The sequence below is a fragment of the Arachis ipaensis genome, chromosome B8 (genome assembly GCF_059453495.1).
Source record: "Arachis ipaensis isolate K30076 ecotype BB chromosome B8, ASM5945349v1, whole genome shotgun sequence".
Lineage (NCBI taxonomy): Eukaryota > Viridiplantae > Streptophyta > Magnoliopsida > Fabales > Fabaceae > Arachis > Arachis ipaensis.
This window is the reverse complement of record NC_142443.1, coordinates 105,883,574-105,910,441: the sequence shown is the minus strand read 5'-3', so window position 1 is coordinate 105,910,441 and position 26,868 is coordinate 105,883,574. Positions and strand designations below refer to the sequence as shown.

At 34.0% G+C, this 26,868-nt stretch overlaps 1 protein-coding gene across 1 annotated transcript; it reads left to right on the top strand.

The window, feature by feature from the left end:
* The first annotated feature begins 20,827 nt into the window (after positions 1–20,827).
* Positions 20,828–26,254, top strand: LOC107613545 (lipase). Its single transcript, XM_021109587.2, has 11 exons — positions 20,828–21,219; positions 21,864–21,935; positions 22,728–22,807; positions 23,049–23,114; positions 23,238–23,285; positions 23,407–23,474; positions 23,668–23,740; positions 23,824–23,985; positions 24,429–24,623; positions 25,439–25,527; positions 25,795–26,254. Exons 2-11 carry the CDS (start codon positions 21,869–21,871, stop codon positions 26,015–26,017), a joined length of 1,071 nt encoding a protein of 356 aa, XP_020965246.1. The 5' UTR covers positions 20,828–21,219; positions 21,864–21,868; the 3' UTR covers positions 26,018–26,254.
* The last annotated feature ends 614 nt before the right edge of the window (positions 26,255–26,868 follow it).

The following is a 26,868-nucleotide window of genomic DNA, read 5'->3' as shown; positions in this document are numbered from 1 at the left end:
CCTTGCCTTTGCACCCGTCTTTTGGTTGAGCAATATTGTTCCCTCCGGGTGGCAAGCAGTCTGAATTCTCACGTAGGCGGCCAAACAACTTCCTAGACCCATTCAGTTGAGCTCTATACTAACCTTTACATTTAAACTTAAAGCTTCCAACCATGATGAACCTTGCAGGACAATTCTTACCACTGGCCATCTTTCTCTTACTCTTAATGTCACAAAGAGCTCTAAGTTGACCATCCGTCTCCAGTAGCCCATATTCAAGTGGGATTAGAAAGTTATAGGATATGAATTTTACCCACTTGAATGTTGTGAAGGATGATGGCAACTTAGGGGGAGGTGTTTTTAATGAAATTGCAAGCTCCACTCCCTTGTGCTCTTCTCTGATAATTACCACCTCTTTGCAAGCTTCTTCAATTCCAACCTCTTCCTCTTGGCAGCTTTCTTTCAATTCAATCTCCTCTTCATTTCTTTCCAAGGGCATGGGAGGTTGTGCTTCTTCTTCTTCTTGAATCTCCATCTCTTGATCAACCTCTTCCAAGTCTTCATCTATGATATGCCTTGGAGGTTGTACACCCTCCTCAGCATCAATTTCAAACATCTTGGAAGGGGGTTCTATGACTGGACTTTCCCATGGAGGTTCTGCATCTCCTAAGTCTTCAACCAACTCTTCTTCTTGAACAATGACAACTTCTTCTACTTGTTCTAGTATGAATTCATTCTCTGTCTTGTCCACTGGGGTTTCTGGTATCTCCTTCATCCTACGCTCTTCACTAGACTGTCCACATGGAGCTGTGGCTGATCCTTGTATATTTGAGCGCCTAGAAGCCCATTGAATTAATGCTTGCTCCAGTTGTTGAATGGTTGCCTGAAATTTAATTACTGTTTCCCTTAGGCGATCCTCTGCTTCTCGGGTTGCTGGACTTGGACATGCTACAAAAGAAAGTGGTGGTGGTGGTTGGGAGTGATTGGATTGGAATTGGGGTGGTTCTATATATGGTTCATATGGCTCATAAGTTGGTTGGTATGGTGGTTGAGGGTTAGGGTCATATGGAGGTGAATGGCGGAAAGGGGCTTGTGAGTTTGGTGGTCCAAAGTTATGTTGAGAAAAGGGTTCATAGGCATATGGTGGTGGTTGTTGATAGTCCAATGGAGGTGGTTGTTGCCATGAGGGTTGATCAAATCATTGTGGCTCCTTCCATCTTTGATTGTTCCAACCTTGATGCCTGTTCTCATTGTAATTTCTTCTTCCTGCAACATAATTGTAACCAGACTCATAGCCAAAAGGGTAAGAGTTCATAGTAGTAAATAAAAATTAAAAACGAAAATAAAAATAAATTTTAAATTAAAAGGTTATTTAAATTTTGAAATTGAAAATTAAATTTTGAAATTTGAAATTTGAAATTTTGAAATTTGAATTTTAAATTTTTGAAATTTGAATATTTGAAATTTGAGATTTGAAATTTGAAAAATTTTTAAAATTGAAATTTGAAAATTTTTAAATTTGAATTTTGAAATTTGATTTTTGAAATAAGATAAGATAAGATAAAAATTTTAAAAATAAAAATCTGAATTTTTTTTTTCGAAAAAAATTAATTAAAAATATTTTTGAATTTAATGAGGAAAGAGAAAAATAATAAAATGACACCAAATTTCAAATTTTTAGATCAAAACGAAGAAAACAACTAAGAACAGCTTGAAGGTCAAGATGAACGTGAAGAACAACTTGAAGATCAAGATGAACACTAAGAACAAATTTTTGAAAAGTTTTGTTTTTTTTTTTAATAATTAAATAAAAACAAATAACCTCTTAATGTACGAAAAAGCAAAAAAAATAAAAATAAAAATAAAAACAAATAAACAAGTAAAAAGCAAATATTTACAATAACCAATAATAAGGCACACGTTTGCAATTCCCCGGCAACGGCGCCATTTTGATGAGAGAACTTTTGCGTGGTCTAGAAATTTGCGGATAAATCCTCATTGCAAGTATAGTTTCTAAACCTTCAAAAGTCTTTTCATACAAACGTTTTGGTTGTCACAAGTAACAAACCCCTTTTAAAATTGATAACCGAGTATTTAAACATCGGGTCGTCTTCTCAAGGAATTGCAGGGAGGTATGTTCTTATTATTGGCTATGAGTTTGTAAATTGGGAAAATTTGGAGTTTGGGCAATGGGCACAGGTATATTTTCAAAGCAATAAAAATAAATAAATAACTGAAAAATAAACTCTTGGCAAGGTATTAGAACTGGAAATCCTGTCCTTGTTATCCTTATCAGATGTGATGAGAATTGGATTTTAATCCCACTTAGTTAAGTCAAGTGGACTGATTAGCTTGATCCCCAAGTCCTAGTCAACTCTTGTGGAGAGACTAGTGTTAGAGCAATCCTAGCTAAAGCAAAATCTGCCAAATTCAACCACTCCTGAGTTTGACAACTCAAGTGTTACCAATTACTTGACCAAAGCCAAAAGGAAGAAAAATATCTAAATTAAATTAAAAGCATCAATATAAGCAAAGCAATCTTAAATCTGAAAATATCTCGAATTGCATTAACAAAAGAAATTAAATCTGCATAGATGTTCATAAATTAAATTGAGAAAATAAATAAAAATAAAGAACCTGGGATTGAGAGTCACTCCTAAAACTAAGAGAAATCCTAAATCCTAATCATAAGAGAGAGGAGAGAACCTCTCTCTCTAAAAACTACATCTACTCCTAAAATTGTAAAATAATGAGAGCCTCTTTATGAATGGATGAAATCCCCCACTTTATAGCCTCTAATCTGTGTTTTCTGGGCCGCAAACTGGGTCGAAAACAGCCCGGAATTCGCTGGAGAAGAATTTTGCCACGCTGGATTTCTGTCACTGCGACGCGGCCGCATGGATCACGCGGTCGCGTCATCTAACGTCAGGGGAACTATAGCATATTATATATCAAATCGAAGCCCCGAACGTTAGCTTTCCAACGCAACTAGAACCGCGTCGTTTGGACCTCTGTAGCCAAAGTTATAGCCGTTTGAGTGCGAAGAGGTCAGGCTAGACAGCTTAGCAATTTCTCCAACTTCTTGTATTCCTTCCACTTTTGCATGCTTCCTTTCTATCCTCTGAGTCATTCCTGCCTTATAATATCTGAAAACACTTAACACACATATCAAGGCATCTAATGGTAATAAGAGAGGATTAATAATAAGCAAATATAAGATCAAAGAAGCATGTTTTCAATCAAAGTACATAATTAGGAAGGCAAATGTAAAACCATGCAAATAGTATGAATAAGTGGGTAAAGAGTAGATAAAAACCACTCAATTGAGCACAAGATAAACCATAAAATAGTGGTTTATCACATATCTATGCCTCGTATGCATGCTGTATCAGACTTAAAAAAATTTTATGCTGCAAAATTTCATATTTTTGCACCGAACTTCAAACGCTCATAACTTCTTCTATGAAAATCCATTTTCCTCAAACTTTATATCACTTTAAAGCCTTTAAATCATCTTTAATTTAAAATAAAATCCAATCAATTTCAAAAATCGAGGCTCAAGTTATGATCCGTCAAAGTTTACTAAAAATAGGTTTTTACCAAAAGTGACAATTCTCTAGTTTTTCCAAAACTTCTAAAACCAAACTAAAAAAAACACACTCAACACAACTCAAATATTCATAGTAAACCCTTTCTAACCATTTCTCAAGTATCTAGCTATCAAACCATCAAATCCTCATAATTTCCTTAATGTCTTCTCAGTATAACCATCTTAAACACAATCAACAATCCCAACATTAAACAATTCGCATATACACCATTCTAAACCATCACAAACATTGTTTATTGACTTATCATCATAAATTCTCTAATTTCTCATCATCTATCAACAACAACATCATCAATCATCAGTACATCAACAATTATCCATTATTAATATCATAATTCATCAAATAATCACAATCATCATAATCATCAATATTCATATTCCACCATATACTTTCATCCAAATCATCATCAACCATATGATTTACATGCAATTAGTCATACAACCACATCATTCAATCCTATCTTAAAGGCCACTAGCCTAAGTGTCACAAAATATTATATATTACATAAAGGAAGCTGAAACGATACCTTGCCAATTCCCAATATGTACAAATTTACCAAGTTGAGTCCTCAAACAAGCTCAACTACGCCTAGCCACCAAAGATCAATTCCAAGTGCACCAATTCCTCAATTCAATTCCAACCAACAAGAATTTCCAAGCTAAACTATATAAATTACCAAAATCAAAACCTAGGTTTCACAAATATGATAAATCACTAGGGTATAGAGCTTTCTTATCTTATCCACTGTGAATTGGGACAAAACCCCATAATAACCCACTACTAGATCACACCTAAATAACCAAAATTACTAAATCTACTAAAAACTATTAGTTTTTTTCTCTCCTTTGTGAGGCCTAAGCCCAACTTTTTGGGGGTGTATTCTTGCACCCTAGTATCACAACCCTAATTCAAATTTTTGGAGTCAATTTGAGAAAAAGAGAGTAGCCACCAAAAGAGAGAGAAGAGGAAAAAACAGAATTTCTATTTTTTTGTAAAGTAACAAATTTCAAATGACAGTTTCTCATTCGTTCACCGTTGGATCGGCTTGAAATTTAAACTGCATGTTCTTCTCATCTTGTTCTTCATTCTGGTGGTGAAGATTTTAATTGGAAGTCTACAGTGGGAGAAATTGGCTTCGACAGCAGCTCTATTTTTTTGGGTATATTTCATCTTCTTGCGTCTCATTTGTAAGCTTTGGTGATTTGATGTTTTGGTTGGTTATATGCATATTTTTGTGCTTTGTTTGAGACTCTCTTGTACCTCATTTGATTATAGTGGAGCTATTTCATTGGTATGGACGACCCGTGGTTTTTACCTCTCACATTGAGGAGGTTTTCCACGTTAAAATCTCAGTGTGTTCTTGTTATTACTTTACTTGCTATATTTGCTTGTTATAGTTGCTGCCATATTGTGTTGTGAGTGCTTTCATATTGTTCTTGTGTTGGACATTTGTGTCATTTTTGCTGCTAGGCTCTTTCATACTGGCATCAGAGCTTGTTGGTATTTCTTCTGGGCTTGTGATTCTGTGAATAATGGAAGCTAATACTAATACTAGTAGGATGATCACTCTTAATGGTCCTAATTATGATTTATGGAAGTCAAAGATGGAAGATTTGCTTTATGTCAAAAATTTTCATCAACCAGTTTTTGGTACAGAGAAGTCTAATGATAAATCTGATGATGATTGAACTTTGTTGCATAGACAAGTCTGTGGATATATTAAGCAGTGGGTTGATGATAATATGTTGAACTATATTATTAGAGAGACACATGCTCGGACCCTGTGGATTAAGCTTGAACAGTTGTATGCTCGGAAAACTGGGAATAACAAGATGTTTTTGATCAAGCAGTTGTTGGCTTTGAAATATACAGATGGGACATCAATGACAGATCACTTGAATAACTTCCAAGGAATTATGAATCAGTTATCTTCCATGGGTATCAAGTTTGATGAAGAGGTTCAAGGATTGTTACTTCTTGGCTCCTTACCAGACTCGTAGGAAATTCTCAGAATGTCATTGTCCAATTCTGCTCTTGATGGTGTAATCTCTATGGATCTTGCCAAGAGAAGTGTTTTGAATGAAGAGATGAGAAGAAAGTCACAAGGTACATCGACTACACATTCAGATGTTCTTGTTTCTAAGTCTAGGGGGAGAAACAAAAGTCGATGTCCTAAAAGTAGAGATCAAAGCAGAAGCAAGTCTCGAGAAAAGTATAAGAATATTGAGTGTCATCATTGTGATCAAAAGAAACATGTGAAGCATTGGCAACTAAAGAGTAACCACCTTTAAGTGCAACCATTGCTTTGCTGAGAAACAAAACAGGGTTTCTTTCAAGAGTCATCCACCTTTAAGGAAGTCAGAAATACTTGACTTGGTGCATTCTGATGTATGTAGGCCGATGAAGACAAGAACACTTGGAGGGTTTATCTATTTTGTGACCTTTATTGATGACCATTCTAGGAAATTATGGGTTTACACTTTGAATACCAAAGATCAAGTTTTGAATGTGTTCAAGCAATTTCAAGCTTCTGTTGAAAGAGAAACTGGGAAGAAGTTGAAATATATTCGTACTGACAATAGTGGTGAGTACTCAGGTCCATTTTATGCTTATTGTAAAGAGTATGTTATAAGACATCAAAAGACTCCTCCGAAGGCTCATCAGTTGAATGGCTTGGCTGAAAGGATGAACATAACATTGGTTGAAACAGTTAGTGCTTATTGTCACAATCTAGATTGGCAAAATCTTTTTGGGGTGAAGCTTTGAGCACTGTTGTTCATATCTTGAACCGGACACCATGTGTTCCCATACAATTTGAAGTGCCAGAGAAGGTATGGTCAGGTAAAGATGTTTCTTATGATCATTTAAGAGTTTTTATATGTAAAGCTTTTGTTCATATTCCCAAAGATGAGAGATCTAAGCTTGATGTAAAGACTAGGCAGTGTATTTTTATTGGCTATGGCATGGATGAGTTTGGTTACAGGTTTTATGATCCTGTTAGCAAGAAGATGATTCGGAGTAGAGATGTTATCTTTATTGAAGACCAAACACTGAAGGATGTTGATAATGCGGAGAAGCCAATGGTTCAGCCTAGTGATAATTTTTCTGACTTGGATATTACTCCCTCTATGCCTATGGTAGAAGATGGTAGAGTTGAAGCTCAAAATAATGAGCATGATACAAGTGCAGGCGAAGATGGAACAGTTGATCCGATACTTGATGAAGTTGGTGATGATAATCAAGATAAAGAACCAGCTTTGGAAATTCCTGAAAATGTACTCAGAAGGTCTACAAGAGAGAGGAAGCCTTCGTCAAGGTATTCTCCACATGAGTTTGTTTTATTGACTGATGGGGGAGAACCTAAATGCTTTGGAGAGGCTGTTGAAGATGAAAGCAAAGCTCAATGGCTTGAAGCTATGCAAGAAAAAATGAAGTCCTTGCTTGAGAATGATACCTATGAGTTGGTGAAGCTACCAAAGGGTATGCGAGTTTTGAAGAATCAATGGGTATTTAGAATCAAGAATGAAGAACACAATTCTAAGCTTCGGTATAAGGCTAGATTGGTTGTTAGAGGTTAGCCAGAGAAAAGGTGTTGATTATGAGGAGATCTTTTCTCCTGTTGTGAGGATGTCATCCATTCGTGCTGTGCTTGGATTAGCAGCATCTCTTGATCTGGAGATTGAGCAAATGGATGTGAAGACAGATTTTCTTCATGGTGATTTAGATCAGAAAATCTACATGAAGCAACCGGAGGACTTTGTTGTTAAAGAAAAGGAAGATTTTGTGTGCAAACTTAAGAAGAGTCTTTATGGTTTGAAGCAAGCTCCAAGACAGTGGTACAAAAAGTTTGAATCTGTTATAGGGGAGCATGGTTACCGTAAGACAACTTCAGATCATTGTGTATTTGTGCAAAAAATTTCTAATGATGATTTTATCATTCTTTTACTTTATGTTGATGATATTTTAATTGTGGGAAAAACTGCTTTGAGGATTAATGAGTTGAAGAAACAGTTGAGCAAGTTCTTTGCTATGAAGGACTTGGGTCCTGCCAAACAGATTTTGGGTATGACTATTACTCGTTATAGAGATTCCAAGAAGCTTTATTTGTCACAGGAGAAGTACATAAAGAAGGTGCTTCAAAGGTTTGGCATGAATGATGCCAAATGTGTTACTAGTTCTTTTGCTCCTCATTTTAAGTTGAGTACCAACCAGTGTCCAACCACTAATGAGGAGAAACACGCAATGAATGAAATTCTTTATGCCTCAGCTGTTGGAAGCTTGATGTATGCTATGGTGTGTACTAGACCAGACATTGCTCATGCGGTTGGTACTGTGAGTCGTTTTCTCTCTAATCTAGGTAAAGAACATTGGAATGCTATTAAATGGATTATGAAATATCTCAAAGGTACAACTAACTTGAGTTTGAGTTTTGGTGGTGAGAAACCTTTGCTAGTTGGCTTTACTGATGCAGACATGGCAGGAGATATTGATTCTCAAAAGTCTACTTCAGGTTATTTAGTCAAGTTTGCAGAGGGAGCTATTTCATGGCAGTCAAGGCTATAGAAGTGTGTTGCACTTTCTACTACAGAGGCAGAGTTTATTGCAGCAACTGAAGCATGTAAAGAGTTGTTGTGGATGAAGAAGTTTCTTGCAGCACTTGGTTTCAAGCAAGACCGTTACGTGTTGTTGTGTGATAGCCAAAGTGCTATTCATCTTACCAAGAATTCTATTTTTCATGCAAGATCTAAACATATTGATGTTAGATATCACTTGATACGGGATGTGTTAGATTCCAAGTTGTTGGAACTTGAGAAAGTTCACACTGATGACAATGGTGCTGATATGATGACAAAAGCATTGTCAAGAGATAAATTTGAAACATGTTGTTTGATCGCCGGAATGGCGAGGGCCTCCACCTAGTCGAGAAGGGGGATATTTGTTGGGTTTTTTTCTCTCCTTTGTGAGGCCCAAGTCCAACTTTTTGGGGGTGTATTCTTGCACTCTAGTGTCACAACCCTAATTCAGATTTTTTGGGTCAATTTGAGAAAAAGAGAGTAGCCACCAAAAGAGAGAGAAGAGGAAAAAATAGAATTTCCATTTTTTGTAAAGTAGCAAATTTCAAATGACAGTTTCTCATTCATTCACTGTTGGATCGGCTTAAAATTTGAACTGCATATTCCCCTCATCTTGTTCTTCATTTTGGTCAGTGGAGATGTTGATTGAAGGTTTGCAGTAGGAGAAATTGGCTTCGCAAGAGAGAAATTAGGTTTTCCATTTTTACACAGAGCAACAATCTTTGAACGGCATTTTCTGATTCTTTCACCGTTGGATCGACGTAAAATTTGAACTGTAGATTCTTCACATCTTATTCTTCATTCTGGACGGTGAGATTTTAATTGGAGGTTTACAGAGAGAGAAATTGGCTTCGACAGTAGCTCTGTTTTTGTGGGTATATTTCATCTTCTTGCTTCTCTTTTGTAAGCTTTGGTGATTTGATGTTTTGGCTGGTTATATGCACATTTTTGTGCTTTGTTTGAGACTCTCTTGTACCTTATTTGATTATAGTAGAGCTATTTCATTGGTTTGGACGACCCGTGGTTTTTACCTCTCACATTGAGGGGGTTTTCCACGTTAAAATCTCGGTGTGTTCTTGTTATTGCTTTACTTGCTATATTTGCTTGTTATAGTTGCTACCATATTGTGTTGTGAGTGCTTCCATATTATTCTTGTGTTGGACATTTGTGTCGTTTCCGCTGCTAGGCTCTTTCAAAAACAATACCCAAAAATGTGAAATCTGTTAGGCTAGACATTGGAGAATGGATTTCGAGTTCTTACCTACTTTGTTTTGCTAGAACTGAAGAGCTTAACAAAAATTTCGTGTGAATGCAAACGGCTCATCAATCGAAACATCGTGGCTCAAGATATGATCAAATGAAGATTACATAAGTTGAAGATTGTATAAGTTGAAAGCTTGAGCTTGGTTCACTTATTTTAACCTATTGTCCCAATTTTGAGCGAAAACTTTTAAGATTAGCATTTTAATTTGTATTTAAAATATTTTTATTTTTTTAAATTATAAATTTGAATTTTCTTAATCTTCTTTTTTCTTAATTTATTTATTAATTAATTATCTAGCAATTTTTTCTGGGTTTTACAAATTTAATCTCCAAAAAATAAAAAACCTAATTTTTTCGAGGTAAATCCTTATTACCGATGATCTAGCTGTTAATAAATCCTACTGTCTCATCACGGGTTGTTAAAACGATAGTCAGAAATCTGCATGTGTGTGTCTAATAGTGTTAATGACTAATCTAAATTGATTTCTTCTATCGATAGGAAAAACTACTCTTTTTTATTTATTTGTTAGTACTTAATTTATGAATTTAACTAATGCAAAAATATTTTCATTGTATAAATCCTCGTATTTGGTAGTATTATTTTCTTTGTTGCATTCCTTCTTTTAAATAACACATGACCAACTTTAATGTATATGTATCTTTCTTTTTTCTCTTTTTAGTTTTAATTTTTTTTATGAATTATTCACTATGATTATATTTTGGGATTGTATTTTTAGATAAACATTTTAAATATTTTATTAACTAGTATAAATAATTTAGACATAATTTATATTTTTTGTTTTATTATTTATCTCGTTTATCTTGTAAATGAGATATTTGTATATTATATTGTAAATAAAATATAAGTAGATACATGTATAGTATACTGTAATTGAAATATAAGTAGAGTTAAAAAATAAATTGATATAATTTATTATAGAATTAGATCGATCTACTAGTAAAATTTAGATGTAGTATAATCTAAATAAAAAATAATTAAAAATTTATAATTATATATAAATAAATTTTATAACGTTTGTTCGTATTATTTTTTAAATTAGATTAATAAAATTTAAATTATAAATTTTTAAAATAAAAAATCAATAGATTAAAGGAAAAAGTTTGCAAATAACATGTTTCAAATCTAATTTCTAAAAAATCAGGAGAGATAAATAAAAACGAAAAATTAATGGATGAAGAATTTAAATAAGTAATAGAAAAAGAGGCCAAATTAAAGAGGATTGAAAGTTAGCCAAATACATATTTCTTGTACTTATTACAAATTCAAAAATAAATTTAAATAAAATTTAATTAAATTGATAAATAACAAATTGTTTAAATTTTAAATTTTTTATGTACTTTTTCAAGTATTAATTGAGATATTAATTTTAGTTACAAAAATTTTTATATATTTTTTTAATATTAATTGGATTAAAAAAATTCAAATAAATAATATTGTATAAAATTAAATTGTATTAAAACACATAGTGTAACTATTTTAAGATATTAATAATTATACGCTAAAAAATTGGATTAATTTAAAAATAATTTTTTTATAATACATATGTAAACATGTAAATTATTTCTGATAACTGTAGACGAGATATGCTTTTGCTTCAAATTCCACATATTTTATTTGTAAATGAGATAGAGTAAAAAAAATTATGACTTATCTCATTTACACTATAAATATTCATAATTATCTCATAAACGAGATAAATAATATTACATAAATTAGTAAATACCTTGTTGAGTTTAGAGAACTAAATTATGATTAAGATGATAACTAAACATTATTAGATTAATTGTCAAATTATTTATGTAATGTATTTTGTTTAGTGTGCATAGAACAAATTAAATGGAGAATAGTCCAAAAAGCTATAACCCAAGCCACATAGTACTTTGTCTCACAAACACTCACAATAATGGCTCAAGTGTAACACCCTAATATTCAAATCCTTATGCTCGAGCCATAAGTCAATGATATTACGGTGGTATGACTTTCAGGTAGATTTTTATTACATAATTATAAGTAAAATAGAAAAGGGGTATTAATCGAGAAGCCTGAAAAGAGTAAAAAATAAAATCACGAAGTCGTGTCACTCACGCATCGACAACTAAAAGATAAAGCGTGAAGTCGAAAATGATATACAGATAAAGGTATGAAGGAGAGTAAGAGAAGGACAGTATATAGACATATAACATAAGTAAATAGCCACTAGTCGCGACCCGCGAAGTTTAGGCCAGCTAGGGTATAGTATGAAAGTAGTTGACAACCGTATCTCCTAATCTCTCCCAAAAGAAACATGAGAGCCTCTATAGGCAAGTTCAGAAGAGTTCAATACATAATAAAGCTTTTCAAAATAAAGGTGGAGAGATTCTAAGCAAATATAAAGTAGAGAATATAAGGATCTTCGCCATCTTTCAGATGAACCACAGCTCACTTCTGAGCACTTGGACCAGTATCTGAAAAACAAGAGATATATACGGAATGAGAACCCCTGACCCATGGGTTCTCAGTACAATAAAAGTGCCAAATAAATACAATGCATTGCAATAAAAACTTACTAAGCATCCTGACAAACCCCAATTTGACGGTTTATCTTGTATTGAATTTAAGGGATTTTATCACCTTTTACCCACATTTATTCAATGAAATAGCATGGTTTTGTATATTCTCCTTTAATTGTGCTTAAGAGTGAAAACATGCTTTTTAGGTCTTAAAATAGCTAAATTTAATTCTTCTTGATTCCATTAGATGCCTTGATATGTTTGCTAAGTGATTTCAGATTTAGAAGGCAAAGATTGGATCAAGGGAATGAAGAAAGAAGCATGAAAAGGTGGAGAACTCATGAAGAAATGAAAGAACCGGAAAGCTGTCAAGCCGACCTCTTTGCACTTAAACGACCATAACTTGAGCTACAGAGGTCCAATTGATGCGGTTTCAGTTGGGTTGGAAAGCTAACATCCGGGGATTCGAAACGATATAAGATTTGCCATATTTGCTACACGTATGGTGGCGCGCACGCGCAAAGTACGCGCACGCGCCGTTGCTGCCACCTAGTTCACTTAAAGCAAAACGTGGCCAACGAATTCTAAAGCCTTGTGGGCCCAATCCAACTCATTTCTGATGCTATTTAACCCAAGGAGTGAAGAGGGAAACATATGTTAATTACTAATTAGTTTAGTTTAGCTTTGTAGTTAGTTTCTAGAGAGAGAAGCTCTCTCTTCTCTCTAGGATTAGGATTAGGAATTAGGGTTAGATTAGGATCTCATAGTTCTAGGTTTAATTCAAGTCTCCTTCTACTTCTACCTTCAATTGATGATTGCTACACTTTGGTTCTTCTCTCTATCCCTATTCTCTTGTTGTAATTTCTCTTATTTTGTTTCTAGGTTTTGTAATTGAGATACTCTTGTTCTCTTTATTTTCTTTCAATAATGCAATTTGAGGTAATTCATGATAATTGTGATTTCCTTGATTGTTGTTGTTAATTCTTTACATTCAATTGTAGTTAGAATTCATTCTTGTTGTGATTGACTATACTTTTCTTTTGTGCCTTCCAAGTGTTTGATGAAATGCTTGGTTGGATTTTAGTATAGATTTTGTTCCTCTTGGCTATGGTAGAGTAATTAGTGACACTTGAGTCATCTAATTCCTTTGTTGATTGATAATTGGAGAGATTGCTAATTGGTTTGGAATGCACTAAATCTAGCCTTTCCTTGGGAGTTGGCTAGGACTTGTGGCTCAAGTCAATTCATCCACTTGACTTGCCTTTAATTAGTAAGGGTTAACTAAGTGGTAGCAATAAACAATTTTCATCACCATTGAGAAGGATAACTAGGATAGGACTTCTAGTTCTCATATCTTGCCAAGAGCTTTTATAGTAGTTAGTTTATTTCCATTGCCATTTACTTTTCATGCCTCTCATCCAAAACCCCAAAATAACTCATAACCAATAACAAGACACTTTATTGTAATTCCTAGGGAGAACGACCCGAGGTCCAATACTTCGGTTTATAAATTTTAGGGGTTTGTACTAGTGATAAACAACTTTTTGTATGAAAGGATTAGTGATTGGTTTAGAAACTATACTTGCAACGAGAATTCATTTGTGAAATTCTATACCATCAAAAATCCATTCATCACATCCTAAACTTCCTTTCACCAAATATTCACCCTATGTTCTCACTAGCCCATAAACAGGCAACTGTCATAAGGGAATGCTAAATCTAATTCATATCTTTCATGCTTCCCGACTTTCTAACTCTCCAACAAATAAGAATCAGAATCATAAGCCAAACCATCACCAGTTATTTTGTCTCAGCAATTCTATGGCGTTACCTCATATCCTCACCTAGAGCAAGTGAAATCACATCACTGCGTCTACCCAAGGAGCTCAAATTATCTCATTATCAACCTGGAGCAAGTGAAATTACTTCACCGCGTCTACCCAGGGAGCTCAATTTCCTCATTCAATAATCATCATCATTATTCAATTATATCATCAATTCATCTTGTCAAGAACAGCCCTCAGCGTCCACCAACACCAGCATGAGGGACCTCTCAGTTGTACAAACATAAGCAATACAGGCAAGTAATACATAACTAAAGTACAAGTAGAACAAGTAGCACATAATTAGGTAACATAACATATATGATATAGCAATCCAAAACAAATAGGCAAACCCAAACAATTCAAACACATGCAAATGATGTATGACTGCCCTATGGCTGATGAGTCTCATCTGTCGATTATAAAGCCAACCCGACAAGTCTTGGTAGCTAACCATTGGACTGTCCCTCTGTCGTGCATCCCCAACTCAAGTTATTCACAATCATAATCATAATCACACAACACCCACACTGGTGTTTATTCACGGGGGCGAGCTCATCCAGAACTTTCACAGTGTCCAGCCACACTTACAACATAGGGTCAGCAGAATCTCGAATCTCAACCTGGAGCAAGTGGAGCCGACCCACTGCATCTACCCAAAGAAATTCGAGACTCAGATAGTTTCAATCTCACATCATACTCGATTGGAAGCAAGTGGGGGCTAACTACTGCATCTACCCCAGGAGTTGCAAACCAAACCCGGAGCAAGTGGACCAAAGCCACTGCATCTACCCAGGCAGGTGTTTAAAAGCTCAACCTGGAGCGAGTGGAGTCACCACTATTGCCGCTACTAGCCAGGCATCACACTCTCTGACCCGGAGCAAGTGGGACGAAGCACAACTCTTGCGTCTACCCGGGGAGCCTCTATGCTAACCAACCTGGAACAAGTAGGGTGCAACCACAACCCTTGCATCTACCCAAGAGATACATTCTCATATGCCCAGGAGGAACTAAGGAGGAGATCCTAACCTCCCACCATCTCGTTGGGGGCGATTTTACAATATCAGGAAGAACAAGGGAGGGGATCCTCACCTTCCTTCATCTCTCTGGGGTCGCACTTTCGAGAAAGAGAGCTCAAGATAAAACAATCATTCAAAGCCATATTTTCATTTTCAGCCATAAATCAATATTTATCATAGCCATCCGGCTCATAACATAACCCATAACCAGCCAATAATCATTATTAAATACAGCCTTTTGGCCCACGCCATACACCGCACTTCCATCATTACCCTCAGCAACTTATACAATCATCATTACTCATCATTCCTCATTGATTCTCTCTTTACTTCATCCACAAGTTGCCACATGTCCTAGCTTTTTTTTATTACTAGACATACTATAAAGATTTAGGACTTAAAGGGTGAGAATGGAGGCTTAAAAGTCTGAAATTCGGCTTTAAAAACTCAAAGTCAACTTTGGCTGAAAACAGGGTCACGCGTGCGAGTCGCCCATGCGCACGCGTGGAAGGCTGAAAAGTGGAGTGACGCGTGAGCATCGCCCATGAGCACGCGTGAGAGTCAGAAAAGCAGAGTGACGCGTGCGCGTCAGCCAAGTGTACGCGTGGGTGCGTTTTGTGCGTCTCGCACAAAACCAGCACAATACCCGCACAACTCTCTAGATTTTCTACAAGGCATCCACATCCGTGCAGCGATGCATACGTGTCGGCCAGGTGCACGCATGGGTGAGTAAAAATCGAGATTGACGCGTGGGCGTCGGCCACGCGTGCACGTGGAAGCCCGATATTCCAAAATTTTTACTAAGTTAAAGAGCTGTAGAATTACATTTTCAAACCCCAAACTTTCAGCACACGTAACTTCTTCTACAAAGTTTCTTTTTCATCCTTTTTTGAACCGTTAGAAAGATCGTTGAATAAACTTTCATAAAAATCCAATTTTGAAGAATTCCAAACTTTGTGGACTGAGTCACGGACCGCCAAAGTTGGTCAAAAATCAGTTTCTACCCAAAAATAGAAATCACCAATTTTCCCAATGTTCACAAGTCAAATTCATTTTCACTCATCCAAATGACCACAACCCAACCACAGTCACATAATTACACTCAACCAAAACCAAACCTACCTCATCTACACAATTTTACCAAAAACTATCAAATTCCACACCTCAATTCCTCAAACCTTATTATTCAATAACCAAACCAATTATTCATACATTCAATATCTAAAATCCATCAAATCTCTTATATCATCACACAATACACACATCAACTTACCTTCCTTACCTCTTTTCGGCATCCGGCCCAAGATTCACAGCCTCTGTCCCAAATTCACAATTTAAATGCATATTCCACAAACCAATATTTATTTTCCAATGCATCAAATTCTCAACACACCAAACATACAATTTCACACAATTCTCAACCCAATCATTAATTTATATTACAGATCAACTATGCATATTAGTACCAACCATTTACACAATCCAAACTTAATCCTAGGGACATCTAGCCTAGGAATTCTCATCACACCACACGGTACTTAAATGAAACTTAAACCGTACCTCTTGTGGCCAAAATAATTGAACTTCTTCTTGAAAGTCTCCACCAATTCTTAGCTCCAAGTCTCATCAAAGCTCCTTAAGCAATATCAATCTTCCAATTGTGCACCAAAATCACCCAATACTCTAACATAATCAATTTTCACACTTATAATCAACCTAGGGTTCATGAAATTGATAAATCACAATGGTTTGAGTACTTCTTACCTCAGTCCATATGAAATAGGGATAGAACCCACTTAGAATCTATGTTAGAGTATCCCTAAACAACCAAAATCACAATATTTTAACACTAACTACCCAAAAATGCATAACAGTAGAGAATTTCAAAAACTGGGCAGAGATGAATAGAGTAATCACCATAAAACTTAGATATAATTGTAGAGGATGAGAAGAGTGACGTGTGACCGTAAACGGCTCGTCAATCAGAGTTCCGGAGAGAAAGTTATGATGATTTGAAGATCAAAGAGAGTTAGAGTTTCTCTCTTCTCATCTCTCTCTTTTCATTTCAGCAACAACCACACTAAATGAGGGTTGTGGTGACTGAATGGCTTTAAGTTAAGGCTTACATATGCTGGGCTTGGATCCACTTGGGCTCAATTCATTTAGTTTAGTCCGTTGGCCCAACTTTGGGCCAAAACCTTTAAGATTAGCGCTTTAAATTGCATTTTAAATATTTCTACCTTCCCTAATTATAAATCCTAACTTCTTAACCTTATTTATTTATAGTCACTTTTCTCAACCGGTACTGCCGGTCAAAATTCCAGTGCGCGTATTTATGCAGAAAACTATCTTTTTCGACTCTGAAAAATTCACTGAATCCAAATATCACATTTAAATTATCAAATTCCGATTGCTAAATTTTCTAACCATATGCGCTCCTATTTAATTTATTATCTAATTAATTACGGTTTGACCGGGTTTTACACCAAGAGTTACTTGCTCTATCACAAAAGTTTCTCATGATATAAAACAAGTCTCTAGCCAAATAAATAAGAAAGAAAGCAAGCCCAAATAAAAATATAAAGTCCAATCGATGGACCACACACTCAAATTCATACACTTCACTTAGACTCCAACTAGGTAATTCAAAATTCATATCACATCACTCTTTGTACCAAGAAGAAAGAAAAAAAATTTCTGGAGTTAGGGCACAATAAAGAACAAAAAGCTAATTTCCATTCTCAAGCAAGAAGAGAAAGAAAAAAGGCTAAAACAAGAGAGAATATCTCATCAGAATAGAGAACCACAAAAAGGAGATTTTCTCATTTATTCTTCATCAAGAAATGTTGAAGAAATCCTCTGTGTCATAAGCACCATTCTGAAAAAATAAAGAACGTAAAGTCAATGGTGCTCTGCTGTTTATCAACGGTCAAGAAACAAACTTGGGACTAAAGTAAAGATGCACAACCCAGATTTAAGATGCATGAAGAAAAAAGGTTAAAGGAGAAAGATATGGTTGCATGTCATTGCTTCAGCCCTCTCTTTCCTCTGTGAATGCCGCTGCTGATTCTGATTGTTGGAGAAGAAGACAAACAAAATGCTGAAGATGTTTCAAGCCTAGGGAGCTTCACTCTTCTATAATAAGGGTGAACGACTAAGGATTGGAATAAGGAGTGAGAGCACACATTTGGGTTTCCATAGCTCTTTGAGCTGTTTATTCTTCTCCTTCATAGTTTTCATGTTGTATTTCTTTTTTTCAGTTTAGTCTGTCTGAGTTTCATTGGTAAAAGGCAAATGGTGAGGTTTGTAAGAAAAAGCCAATGAGAGAAAAAAGGTAGAGTATTAAACTTGGAGAAAAAGCCTAGGTTATCTTAGAAATCCTTTGTAAGTATTTCTGTTTTATTTGTGTCATGATTCTGAGTGGATTCCCTTGAAAGTTGGATTAGCATTTTGCAGTTGAAAGCTAGGGTGAGTCCTAATCAAGTTTATTTTGGGTTAGAATTTGGACTTGTCCCATATAGGACTGGGTAGATCCTAGGGAGAATTGTTGATTGTAATCTGTTGAAAAGATAGTGCAATTTCATCATTGTTGTGATGGAGACTGGATGTAGGCTACATTGCACTGGGTAGCTGAAACAAGATACATTTGCGTGTCATTCTCTACTCTCTTTTCTATTTTTGGTTCTGCACTATAGGAGACAAAAATAAAGTATCTCCTAATTTCTCTACAAAGCTTCATTTCGTTACAACTCTTCTTGCAAGTAACACTGTTATGGCTCCTACTGCATCAGGAGACAAAACCAAAATCTCTCCTGTCTTCTATTCGCAGAATCTCTATAGAACGCAAGGTTGAAAGCTAAATTAATAGGAGGCCAAGATTCAAGTCCCCTTCTCTTAGCCACTGATAACCATCATACCTTATAAATTATATATATTGATAAATAAAATATTTAATTTATCAAAAATGATAGGTGTCCAAGTCTTTTGAGTAATCAAGTTTAATCAAGTTGTTTAAAAATAAAAACTTATTTGCATGCCACTTCTCTCTCCTTTAATGATCATCGTTGTTGCTTCTTCTACTTCTTACGTTCGTTCTTCCTTCTTCAACGTCATTGTCGTTGTCACTGCCGCCACTACTGTCGTCATCATCGTTGTCACCATCGCTGTCTTTTTTTTTCTTCTTTTTCTTGATATTGTTGTTGTTGTTTAATTTCTTCTTCTTTTTTTATTCTCCTCATCCTCTTTTATTATCATTATCATTGTCCTCGTCGTCTTTATCTTCTTCTTCTGTTATAAATTTTCAGAAAACTAAAGTACATAAATTTTGATACACAACACATAAATTTTGATACACATCACATAAATTTTAGTATACAGCACAAAAAATTTTTAAGGACGACATGCCCAAAATATTGACACCCAACCAATGAAATACGTACAACACATAAATTTTGACGTACAACACAAAAATCTTATTGCATAGCATAGAATTTTTGATGTGTTGTATAGAAAAATTTGGAAGATTATATACGCAAAATATTGACTAACCAAACTAATAAAATACATTTGTAGTAAAAATTTGTGCTATGTACAAAAATTTGTGTGATATGTGCAAAAATATGTGTACTATGTGTAAAAATTTATGTGCTATATTGATAAGTATGTACTATATATAAAATTGTGTGTTATGCTTTAAAATTTTATGTAGTATATCAATAAATTTTTGTACTTTCCAACAAAAATTTATGTGCCGTAAAAAGTGTGAAAAAAAAGAGTAATGATGTATGCACGTTTTTTTTTATTAGGTTTTGAACCAATTTTATTTTGAACTTGATTACAAAAAAATTCTACACCTAAATTACTTTTAATTTATTTATATAAAAAAGTTAACCTTATATTTTGTTTTTAATTTTTGAAAATTATTTTTTATACTTATTTTTCTTTTGCACAAGTTAATTCATTCTTTTCATTCTACTATTATTTTATCGTTTCACATTATAATATAAATCAAGTGCTCTGTTTTTTTCTTTTTTTTTTTTTTTGAAAAAAAAAACATATTTGAACTATGTTATCTTATTATACTGTTTTGGTTCTTTTATATTTTTCAAATTAATATAACCATACATATTTATTGATAGAGTATAAACATGACTTCTTTAATATTGATTTTTTATTCATGTTTTGTTATTGTATTCTCATTATGTAATTTAATAAGGGAATAATATATGTGTATTGTCTTATTTATTTTAGTCATTTTATTTATAACTAAGCTATTATATTGTAACGTGGTAATTTTTATTAATGATATACAAAATTTTGATATGGGTTTGTTTGGGTGAATTTTTAAAAAAAGATATTTTTTAAGTTATTTTTTTTAAATTTATAAAAAAGTACAAGTAATTTTATATTTGGATATCTCATACAAAGATCTTTTTATTTATTTATTATATAAAAAATATATTTTTTTTAAAGAAAAAATCTTTTAAAAAAGATATAAATTATAACTTCTTAAAAAAATATTTTTTTTATTTTTCTAGTACTTTTATTTTTACTATAAAAAATTTACCAAACACACTAAAAAGTAAAAACTATAAAAAAGATACTTTTTATTAAAAAAAATTTTTTTTTATCAACTTAATGATATTCAAATAAGCAAATAAACTTATATCTTTTAAATAATTTTTTAAAATAATTCATACAAATAACATAATATATGTTGAATAATTATCTAGAAATATGTATACAACAAATATATATATATGTTAAATAATTAATATTAATATTATTCAATAATATTAATATAATAAAATAAAATTTATATAAATTAAGCAAATTAATAAAGAGTAAACTTTAAAAATCATAAGAAAATTAAAAATTAAATAATATTAAATAATATATGCCTAATTGTAAAAGTACATTCTTAGATTATTAAACTAAAAAGAATAAATTTAATAACTAAAAATAATAATAACAAATAATAAAATTTGTTGACTCCTCATTATTTATTTCTCGGTTTTAAAATCAGCCCCACTTGAGAAAGTGTTACCGATACGCAAATCTTTTCCAACGTAGTTGTCAAATAGTTGTAAAACCTCACGGTTTCACCAATTCTTATTTTTTTATTAAAAAAAAAGCCCCTAGCCCCAACCCTTCCGTCCGTCCCTCTCTCACTCGAAGAATTCCTCTCATCCCTCTCTCTTTCTTTGATTTTTTCCTTCTCATCCTCACCGCCGGCCCCCGCCTGCCGCCGTCAAGCGGCACGCCAACCCTTGTCTCCGTCTCTGCTGTTCGCCGCCGTTCTCTGCTTCTGTCTCCTTCCTGTCCCTCTCACCGCTCTCTCTGATTCTCTCCGTCTGGTCCTTCGCCGCCGGTCTCTGGTTGTCTCTGCTCCTACTGTTCTGTTTCGTGTCCCTCGCAGCCGGTCCTTCCTCCCGTGTTTGTATGTATATAAATTGTTTGATTTAGTGTTAAATTTTGTATTTAATTGTTAAATTTTGTAGTTAATTGTTCATTGTTGAGGAAAGAATGTTCTAGATTTCTAGAGGAGAACATGTTTGAAAAATGACCTTGTGATTGGGAATTTTTATTTGGACTGGTTGGAACAGATGCTGAGAATTTTTTAAGTTTATATGAAGATGAATGAAGTGAATGAATCAGGGTGGCGCATGAAAATGCTCAATAAACAGAGATAAATGAGCAGATCAGTGTTAAATTCTGTTAATTTGATTTGGTACTTCGAGTGATTACATCTAATGCTTTATTTTGCTAAATCAGTGATGAATGAAGCACTCAACCTGCGCTTAACCCTATTTTAATTTGTACAATTGTTCTTTTGAGTGGCCTAAGACTTAAACTAGAAACAATTTTTGCTCTGGGAGAAATTTGATGAATGAGCCATCTCTTGTATATATGTACCTTAGTATATAAAATACCGAGTGCCAAATCCGTCTTTTCCCTAACTCTGTTAAGGCACAGTTTTTGAAATCATCGATGCTTACTTGTTGAAATATGGTTTTATGTTGTTTTACCTTTTCTTACTCTTTCTTTTGGTTGTCAGCTGATTGTTTTGTATTTCAATTACAGACAAGATGAAGAAAACATGGTGGTTGATATTGGTTACGTTTTTATGCTTGCTTAGCTCATCTAATGGTAGAGGTAAGAGTCTAAATTTTCCATTCAATATTATTGCTACTTTTGTTGGTAAATGGAAGAGAGGGTGAGGAATCCCTCTTGTAACATTATTATTATTATTATTATTATTATTATTATTATTATTAAAGGAGATAGAATCAAAAGCCTAGTACATGTTTACTTTTTGATGATTGTTGGTTGTGTCATTTGTGATCATATTAGTGAGGGAAAGAAAAAAGTTACAGGATAATCCATTACAATACACTTAGGTTTTGATTGTTTGTTTACAGAGATTCAGAGTCTCAGAGATGGTTTATGAAAGGGGCAGTTTAGAGTTGTTTGATTTATTTAACCCATACCATCTAGTCGGAGGAATATTGGTCGTTGTTGGTTAAACCTACAGAGTGTGGTTTTCTTTTTATGGGACATAAAATCAGTACCAGTTTTGTTCAATAACAATATACCCAACTTGAAAATAGTTCAAATAGATCATATTGTTGGCAAATGACATTTTAAAACTCTGCAGAAGATTTTCATGTCCTTTTATTTGTATTGATTTGGATAATGCACTGAAGATATATCATTCATGACTGCAACAATGATTATCTGATTTACGCTACATGACACAATGAATAGTATCTTTCTTCTCTCATTTTTTGAAGATTCAGTGAATGATTTACACTGCACATATGTCATTATGTCTACATGATACCCGAACAAATGTTAATTCATCTTATATGATGAAACCGTGCTGTGAATCAGAGTCTTGTGAGCATTTCATGTTTGTGTACTTATGTGTTGTTTTCAATTTGGCAGACTTAAAGGCTAGGGACAAGGTTAATCTTCCCAAGTACAACCATACACTTGCTACAATATTAGTGCAATATGCATCTGCGGTGAGTTCTATGGGCATTTTATATTATCATCATCTAGGCTGTATAGCAAAGCTTCTTTGAAATTATAAATATTATTTGTTTCCTAATCATATCTTAAAAGTTTGATAAAGAATTCAGGATTAATAATGAAAATTTCAACTTCAAACTTTGCTTTGGTTAAGCTTCTATTTGTGAAAGCAAAATAGTGTTGGAAATCTGTACATATTGCATAAAAGGACTGAAATAGGACTGGTTCTTGCAGGTATACTTGTCAGATTTAACAGCGCTTTTTACTTGGACATGCTCTAGATGTGATGGCTTGACTGAGGTGCTAAGAATGTGAATCTTATTTTTACATTGAATATTCACTTTAAGTCTTAGAGCTTTGAATTATTATGTTTTGGTATCTTATGAATTTGGCTCTTTAATAAAGATCTTAAAATGGAAACAGGGATTTGAAATTATAGAGTTGGTGGTTGATGTTGAGCACTGCTTGCAGGTGGGTGAAAAAATCTTTGTAGAAACAATATTCCTTTATATAGAATTAATAGATTCTCGTTTGTTATTTTATTTTATTAGTGTACCCTTTGTTCTGATGTTATAATCTCTGCTTATTCTAGGCATTTGTTGGAGTGGCTGATGATCCGCATGCCATTATCATTGCATTCAGAGGAACTAATGAACACAGGTTCACATTTTACTGGCTTACATTTATTTCATTCAGTATTTGGGGTCTAGAAATCCAAAGGTTCATATAGTTTTCTAAAAGTCAAACACTTCAAGTCTGTTAGATGCATCTCATTCAAGGGTTTGTTGTTGTTGTTGTTGTTTTGTTGTTTGAGTTATTCGAGGATAATCAGTTTGTAACTGTTTTTATACAGCTTACAGAACTGGATAGAAGATTTATACTGGAAGCAGCATGAAATAAATTATCCGGGCATGGATGATGCAATGGTGTGTGCTGTTAAAAGGTTAAGCCTTATTAGTTCTCTGTTCTATCAATGTTGGGTTTGATATACTCTTACCATTTTCTCTAGGTACACCGTGGATTTTATAATGCATACCACAACACAACAATACGTCCCGCAATTCTGGATGCTGTCGACAGGGCAAAGAAATTTTATGGAAATATTCAAATTATTGTGCTTGGACATTCAATGGGAGGAGCAATGGCTGCATTTTGTGGTCTAGATTTAACGGTAATTATAATTACGGTTTACTTATCTTGCAAAGCTGGACATTATGCACCCTTTGTGGTTCAAGTTTCCTTCGACTACTTTTCATGATTAATATCTGCATTTTTCATCAAGCAAAATTTTTAAATAATATCTTGTGGAAGTGGAACCATTGTGTTTGGAAATCCGGTTTTATTTTGCATTTCAGGTTCTTGGGCTGGGTAAATGACGGGTGTATTGTGTAATAAGCACTAATGCAAAAAATTTTGTCTAATATTTACAATATGGATTAATACCAAATTCATAAGACCTCTTTTTCTATCTTGATTAATCTTCAAAAATCTAATTGGAATAGTGTCCAATGCCCAAACTAAAAGTCTTTGAATTGCTATTTTGTCTCCCCTTCTATGATTTTTCCTACTTTGTACATATGAAGTAGTTTATTGTTTGATTTGACCTTTCTACAGGTGAATCGATGTGAAAAGAATGTTCAGGTTATGACATTTGGACAACCCCGAATTGGAAATGCTGTTTTTGCATCCCTGTATAGCACACTTGTTCCAAATACGTTGCGTGTGACACATGACCACGACATTGTTCCCCATTTGCCACCATATTATTACTATTTACCATCAAAGACATACCACCATTTCCCAAGAGAGGTTAGGCATTATGGCTTAATGAAGTGATGAAAATTTGCATCATATGTATCAGACCTGTTATATTTTTTAAAAAGTTTAATAGGTTGCATTCTTGTTTGTGTAAAATGTTCATTGACTATTTCATCTACTTTTTATTTATTTATTTATTTTGGGGGTTGGGGATAAAAGAATTTTATTAAGATGAACGGAGGATTATGAAATAGGAGGAATCGAGATAAGAGATCATTTTCACAAATATAAGTACAAAGAGAACCGCCATCAATGAAGCAAAGCCTTCCAATTTCTCAATGTGGATATAAATTCCTCTATGAATACAAGGAGACCAAACGCAATGTTATTGTCATCTATTATTTCACCTTCAGCGGTGAATACTGATTACACGTTATATGTATAAAAAATATGTTCTGCACGTCTATATTATTATCTGGCTTCGTTGTTTCAATTCCCGTGTTATTGGTCAATAAAAATTCACTTGTTTACTGCTATATTTTTAAAACCTAAGTTTAAAATATTGGGAATCATTAATCATATTATGCACTGATGGTTGCAGTTTGCTACGATTTTTCTCATGTTCCTTTTTGCCTTTTTTGGACATCAAACCTTTTCATACCCTTAATGAGAGAAAGCTTTCTATTTCCAAACTCATTATTCTTTTTTTTTTTTTAATGCTCTTTCTATCAGGTTGTTTGTTGCTTGAACTATACTGGCTTTCTTGTGTTGTCCATTCTGCTGTCATTAGTGATCTGTGCAAACCTGTGGCACCTGATTCACTTGTTTACCAGTTCTTGAATCTGAGATATTGTTGTGCACTGCAGGTGTGGCTTTATAACGTTGGATTAGGAAGTCTGGTATATCGGGTTGAGAAGGTTTGTGATGGATCTGGTGAAGATCCAACTTGCAGTAGGTAAGTCAATCTTTTTGGTCATAATCCCATTAAATAGTATAGACTACAGTAAACTTTGCTGCTGCAGTGAATTTCACGAGCGCTATTGAAAATTGAGAGTTGTTTACATTATGTTTAAATTTCCTATTTTCATATTTACTGTTTCCATTTTACAAATTTATGGAAAATAATAAGAATCCAACTACCAAAGATTATCCATTAATTTTATGATAGACTAGTGTTGTTTATCCAAACTCTATTGTCAAGAGGTAGTGTATTATCATGCAGGTCGGTGAGTGGGAATAGCATATCAGACCACTTGGTATATTATGGTGTTGAAATGGGATCAGACGCGCCAGACTCATGCAGAATTGTTATGGGTTCTAATGATTCAAGTCCTAGCGTCCAAGATTCGAGAGGGAACATTGTCTTGACCAGAGAGCCTGCAAAATTTGTCCTGAAACTGAGTAGAGAGCTTGACAATCAAGGAAAGGCCATTAGTGTTAGTTGAGTTTACATGGATTGTCTCTTGTAAGATATATAGGTTTTAAATGTTAGGTTTGGGGGGTTGGTCGACATGCTTCCGAATTCTTCTTTCTTAAAAGGAGTCGCCTGTAAGGAGGAATTATTTCAGTGAGATTAGGTAGGGATCTTGTACATTCTCATCCCTGTATATATGATTGTTAATACTTAATATTGTTAATTGTACAATAATTATAAATTAAATTCCTTGGTCCGTAATTTCTTATGTGATTTGGGTGATATTTGTTTGAATTCCCTTTTCCTGTTAGCCTTTTTTCCCTTCAACTACAACCTCTGGGTGAGCCATAGAGCCCAAAAATACTAATTCACGCTCCAAGTTAATGGAGATCGAAGAAACTTGGTCCGAGTACCCAGAAATCACTCGCATATGCGAAGCCTCGTGTAGCTAGAATTCTCTTGCATATGCGGTGTTATCCTCACTGTTTTATGCGACATTTGGATATCGTTTTGAATTATGTGTCTTAGTTTTCCAATGATATTGAAATTGCTTAATTTGAACCTTTATATTTGAAGTTATTATTCAATTTATGTAAAGAGGTCAGGATTTGGCATTATAAGAAATATTCTTGACTTCAATCGTTGACTGTGAATTTTACCTTGAATCTTTAAGAACTAGAAAATGTGATTAATATAAAAGCTTTAGAGAATGATTTTATTTTAGAAGACTCAATGTTTTCTCCAATACAATCACTTTAATTCTTTGTGATGCTTCTTTTTCTAATCAATGCTTTATTTTTTTCGACGGGTTAATAGTTAAATTAGTCCTTGAAAAATAAGGTATTTTTCAAATTCGTGCCAAAAAGATTTTTTCAATTAAAT

What these genes read in the sequence shown, in the direction of transcription:
- LOC107613545 (XM_021109587.2), top strand. Translation starts at nt 21,869, where the DNA reads ATGAAGAAAACATGGTGGTTGATATTGGTTACGTTTTTATGCTTGCTT. An exon ending in TAGCTCATCTAATGGTAGAG is followed by an intron (nt 21,936 to 22,727) that starts GTAAGAGTCTAA and finishes TCAATTTGGCAG; the next exon opens with ACTTAAAGGCTAGGGACAAG. An exon ending in ATGTTGAGCACTGCTTGCAG is followed by an intron (nt 23,286 to 23,406) that starts GTGGGTGAAAAA and finishes TGCTTATTCTAG; the next exon opens with GCATTTGTTGGAGTGGCTGA.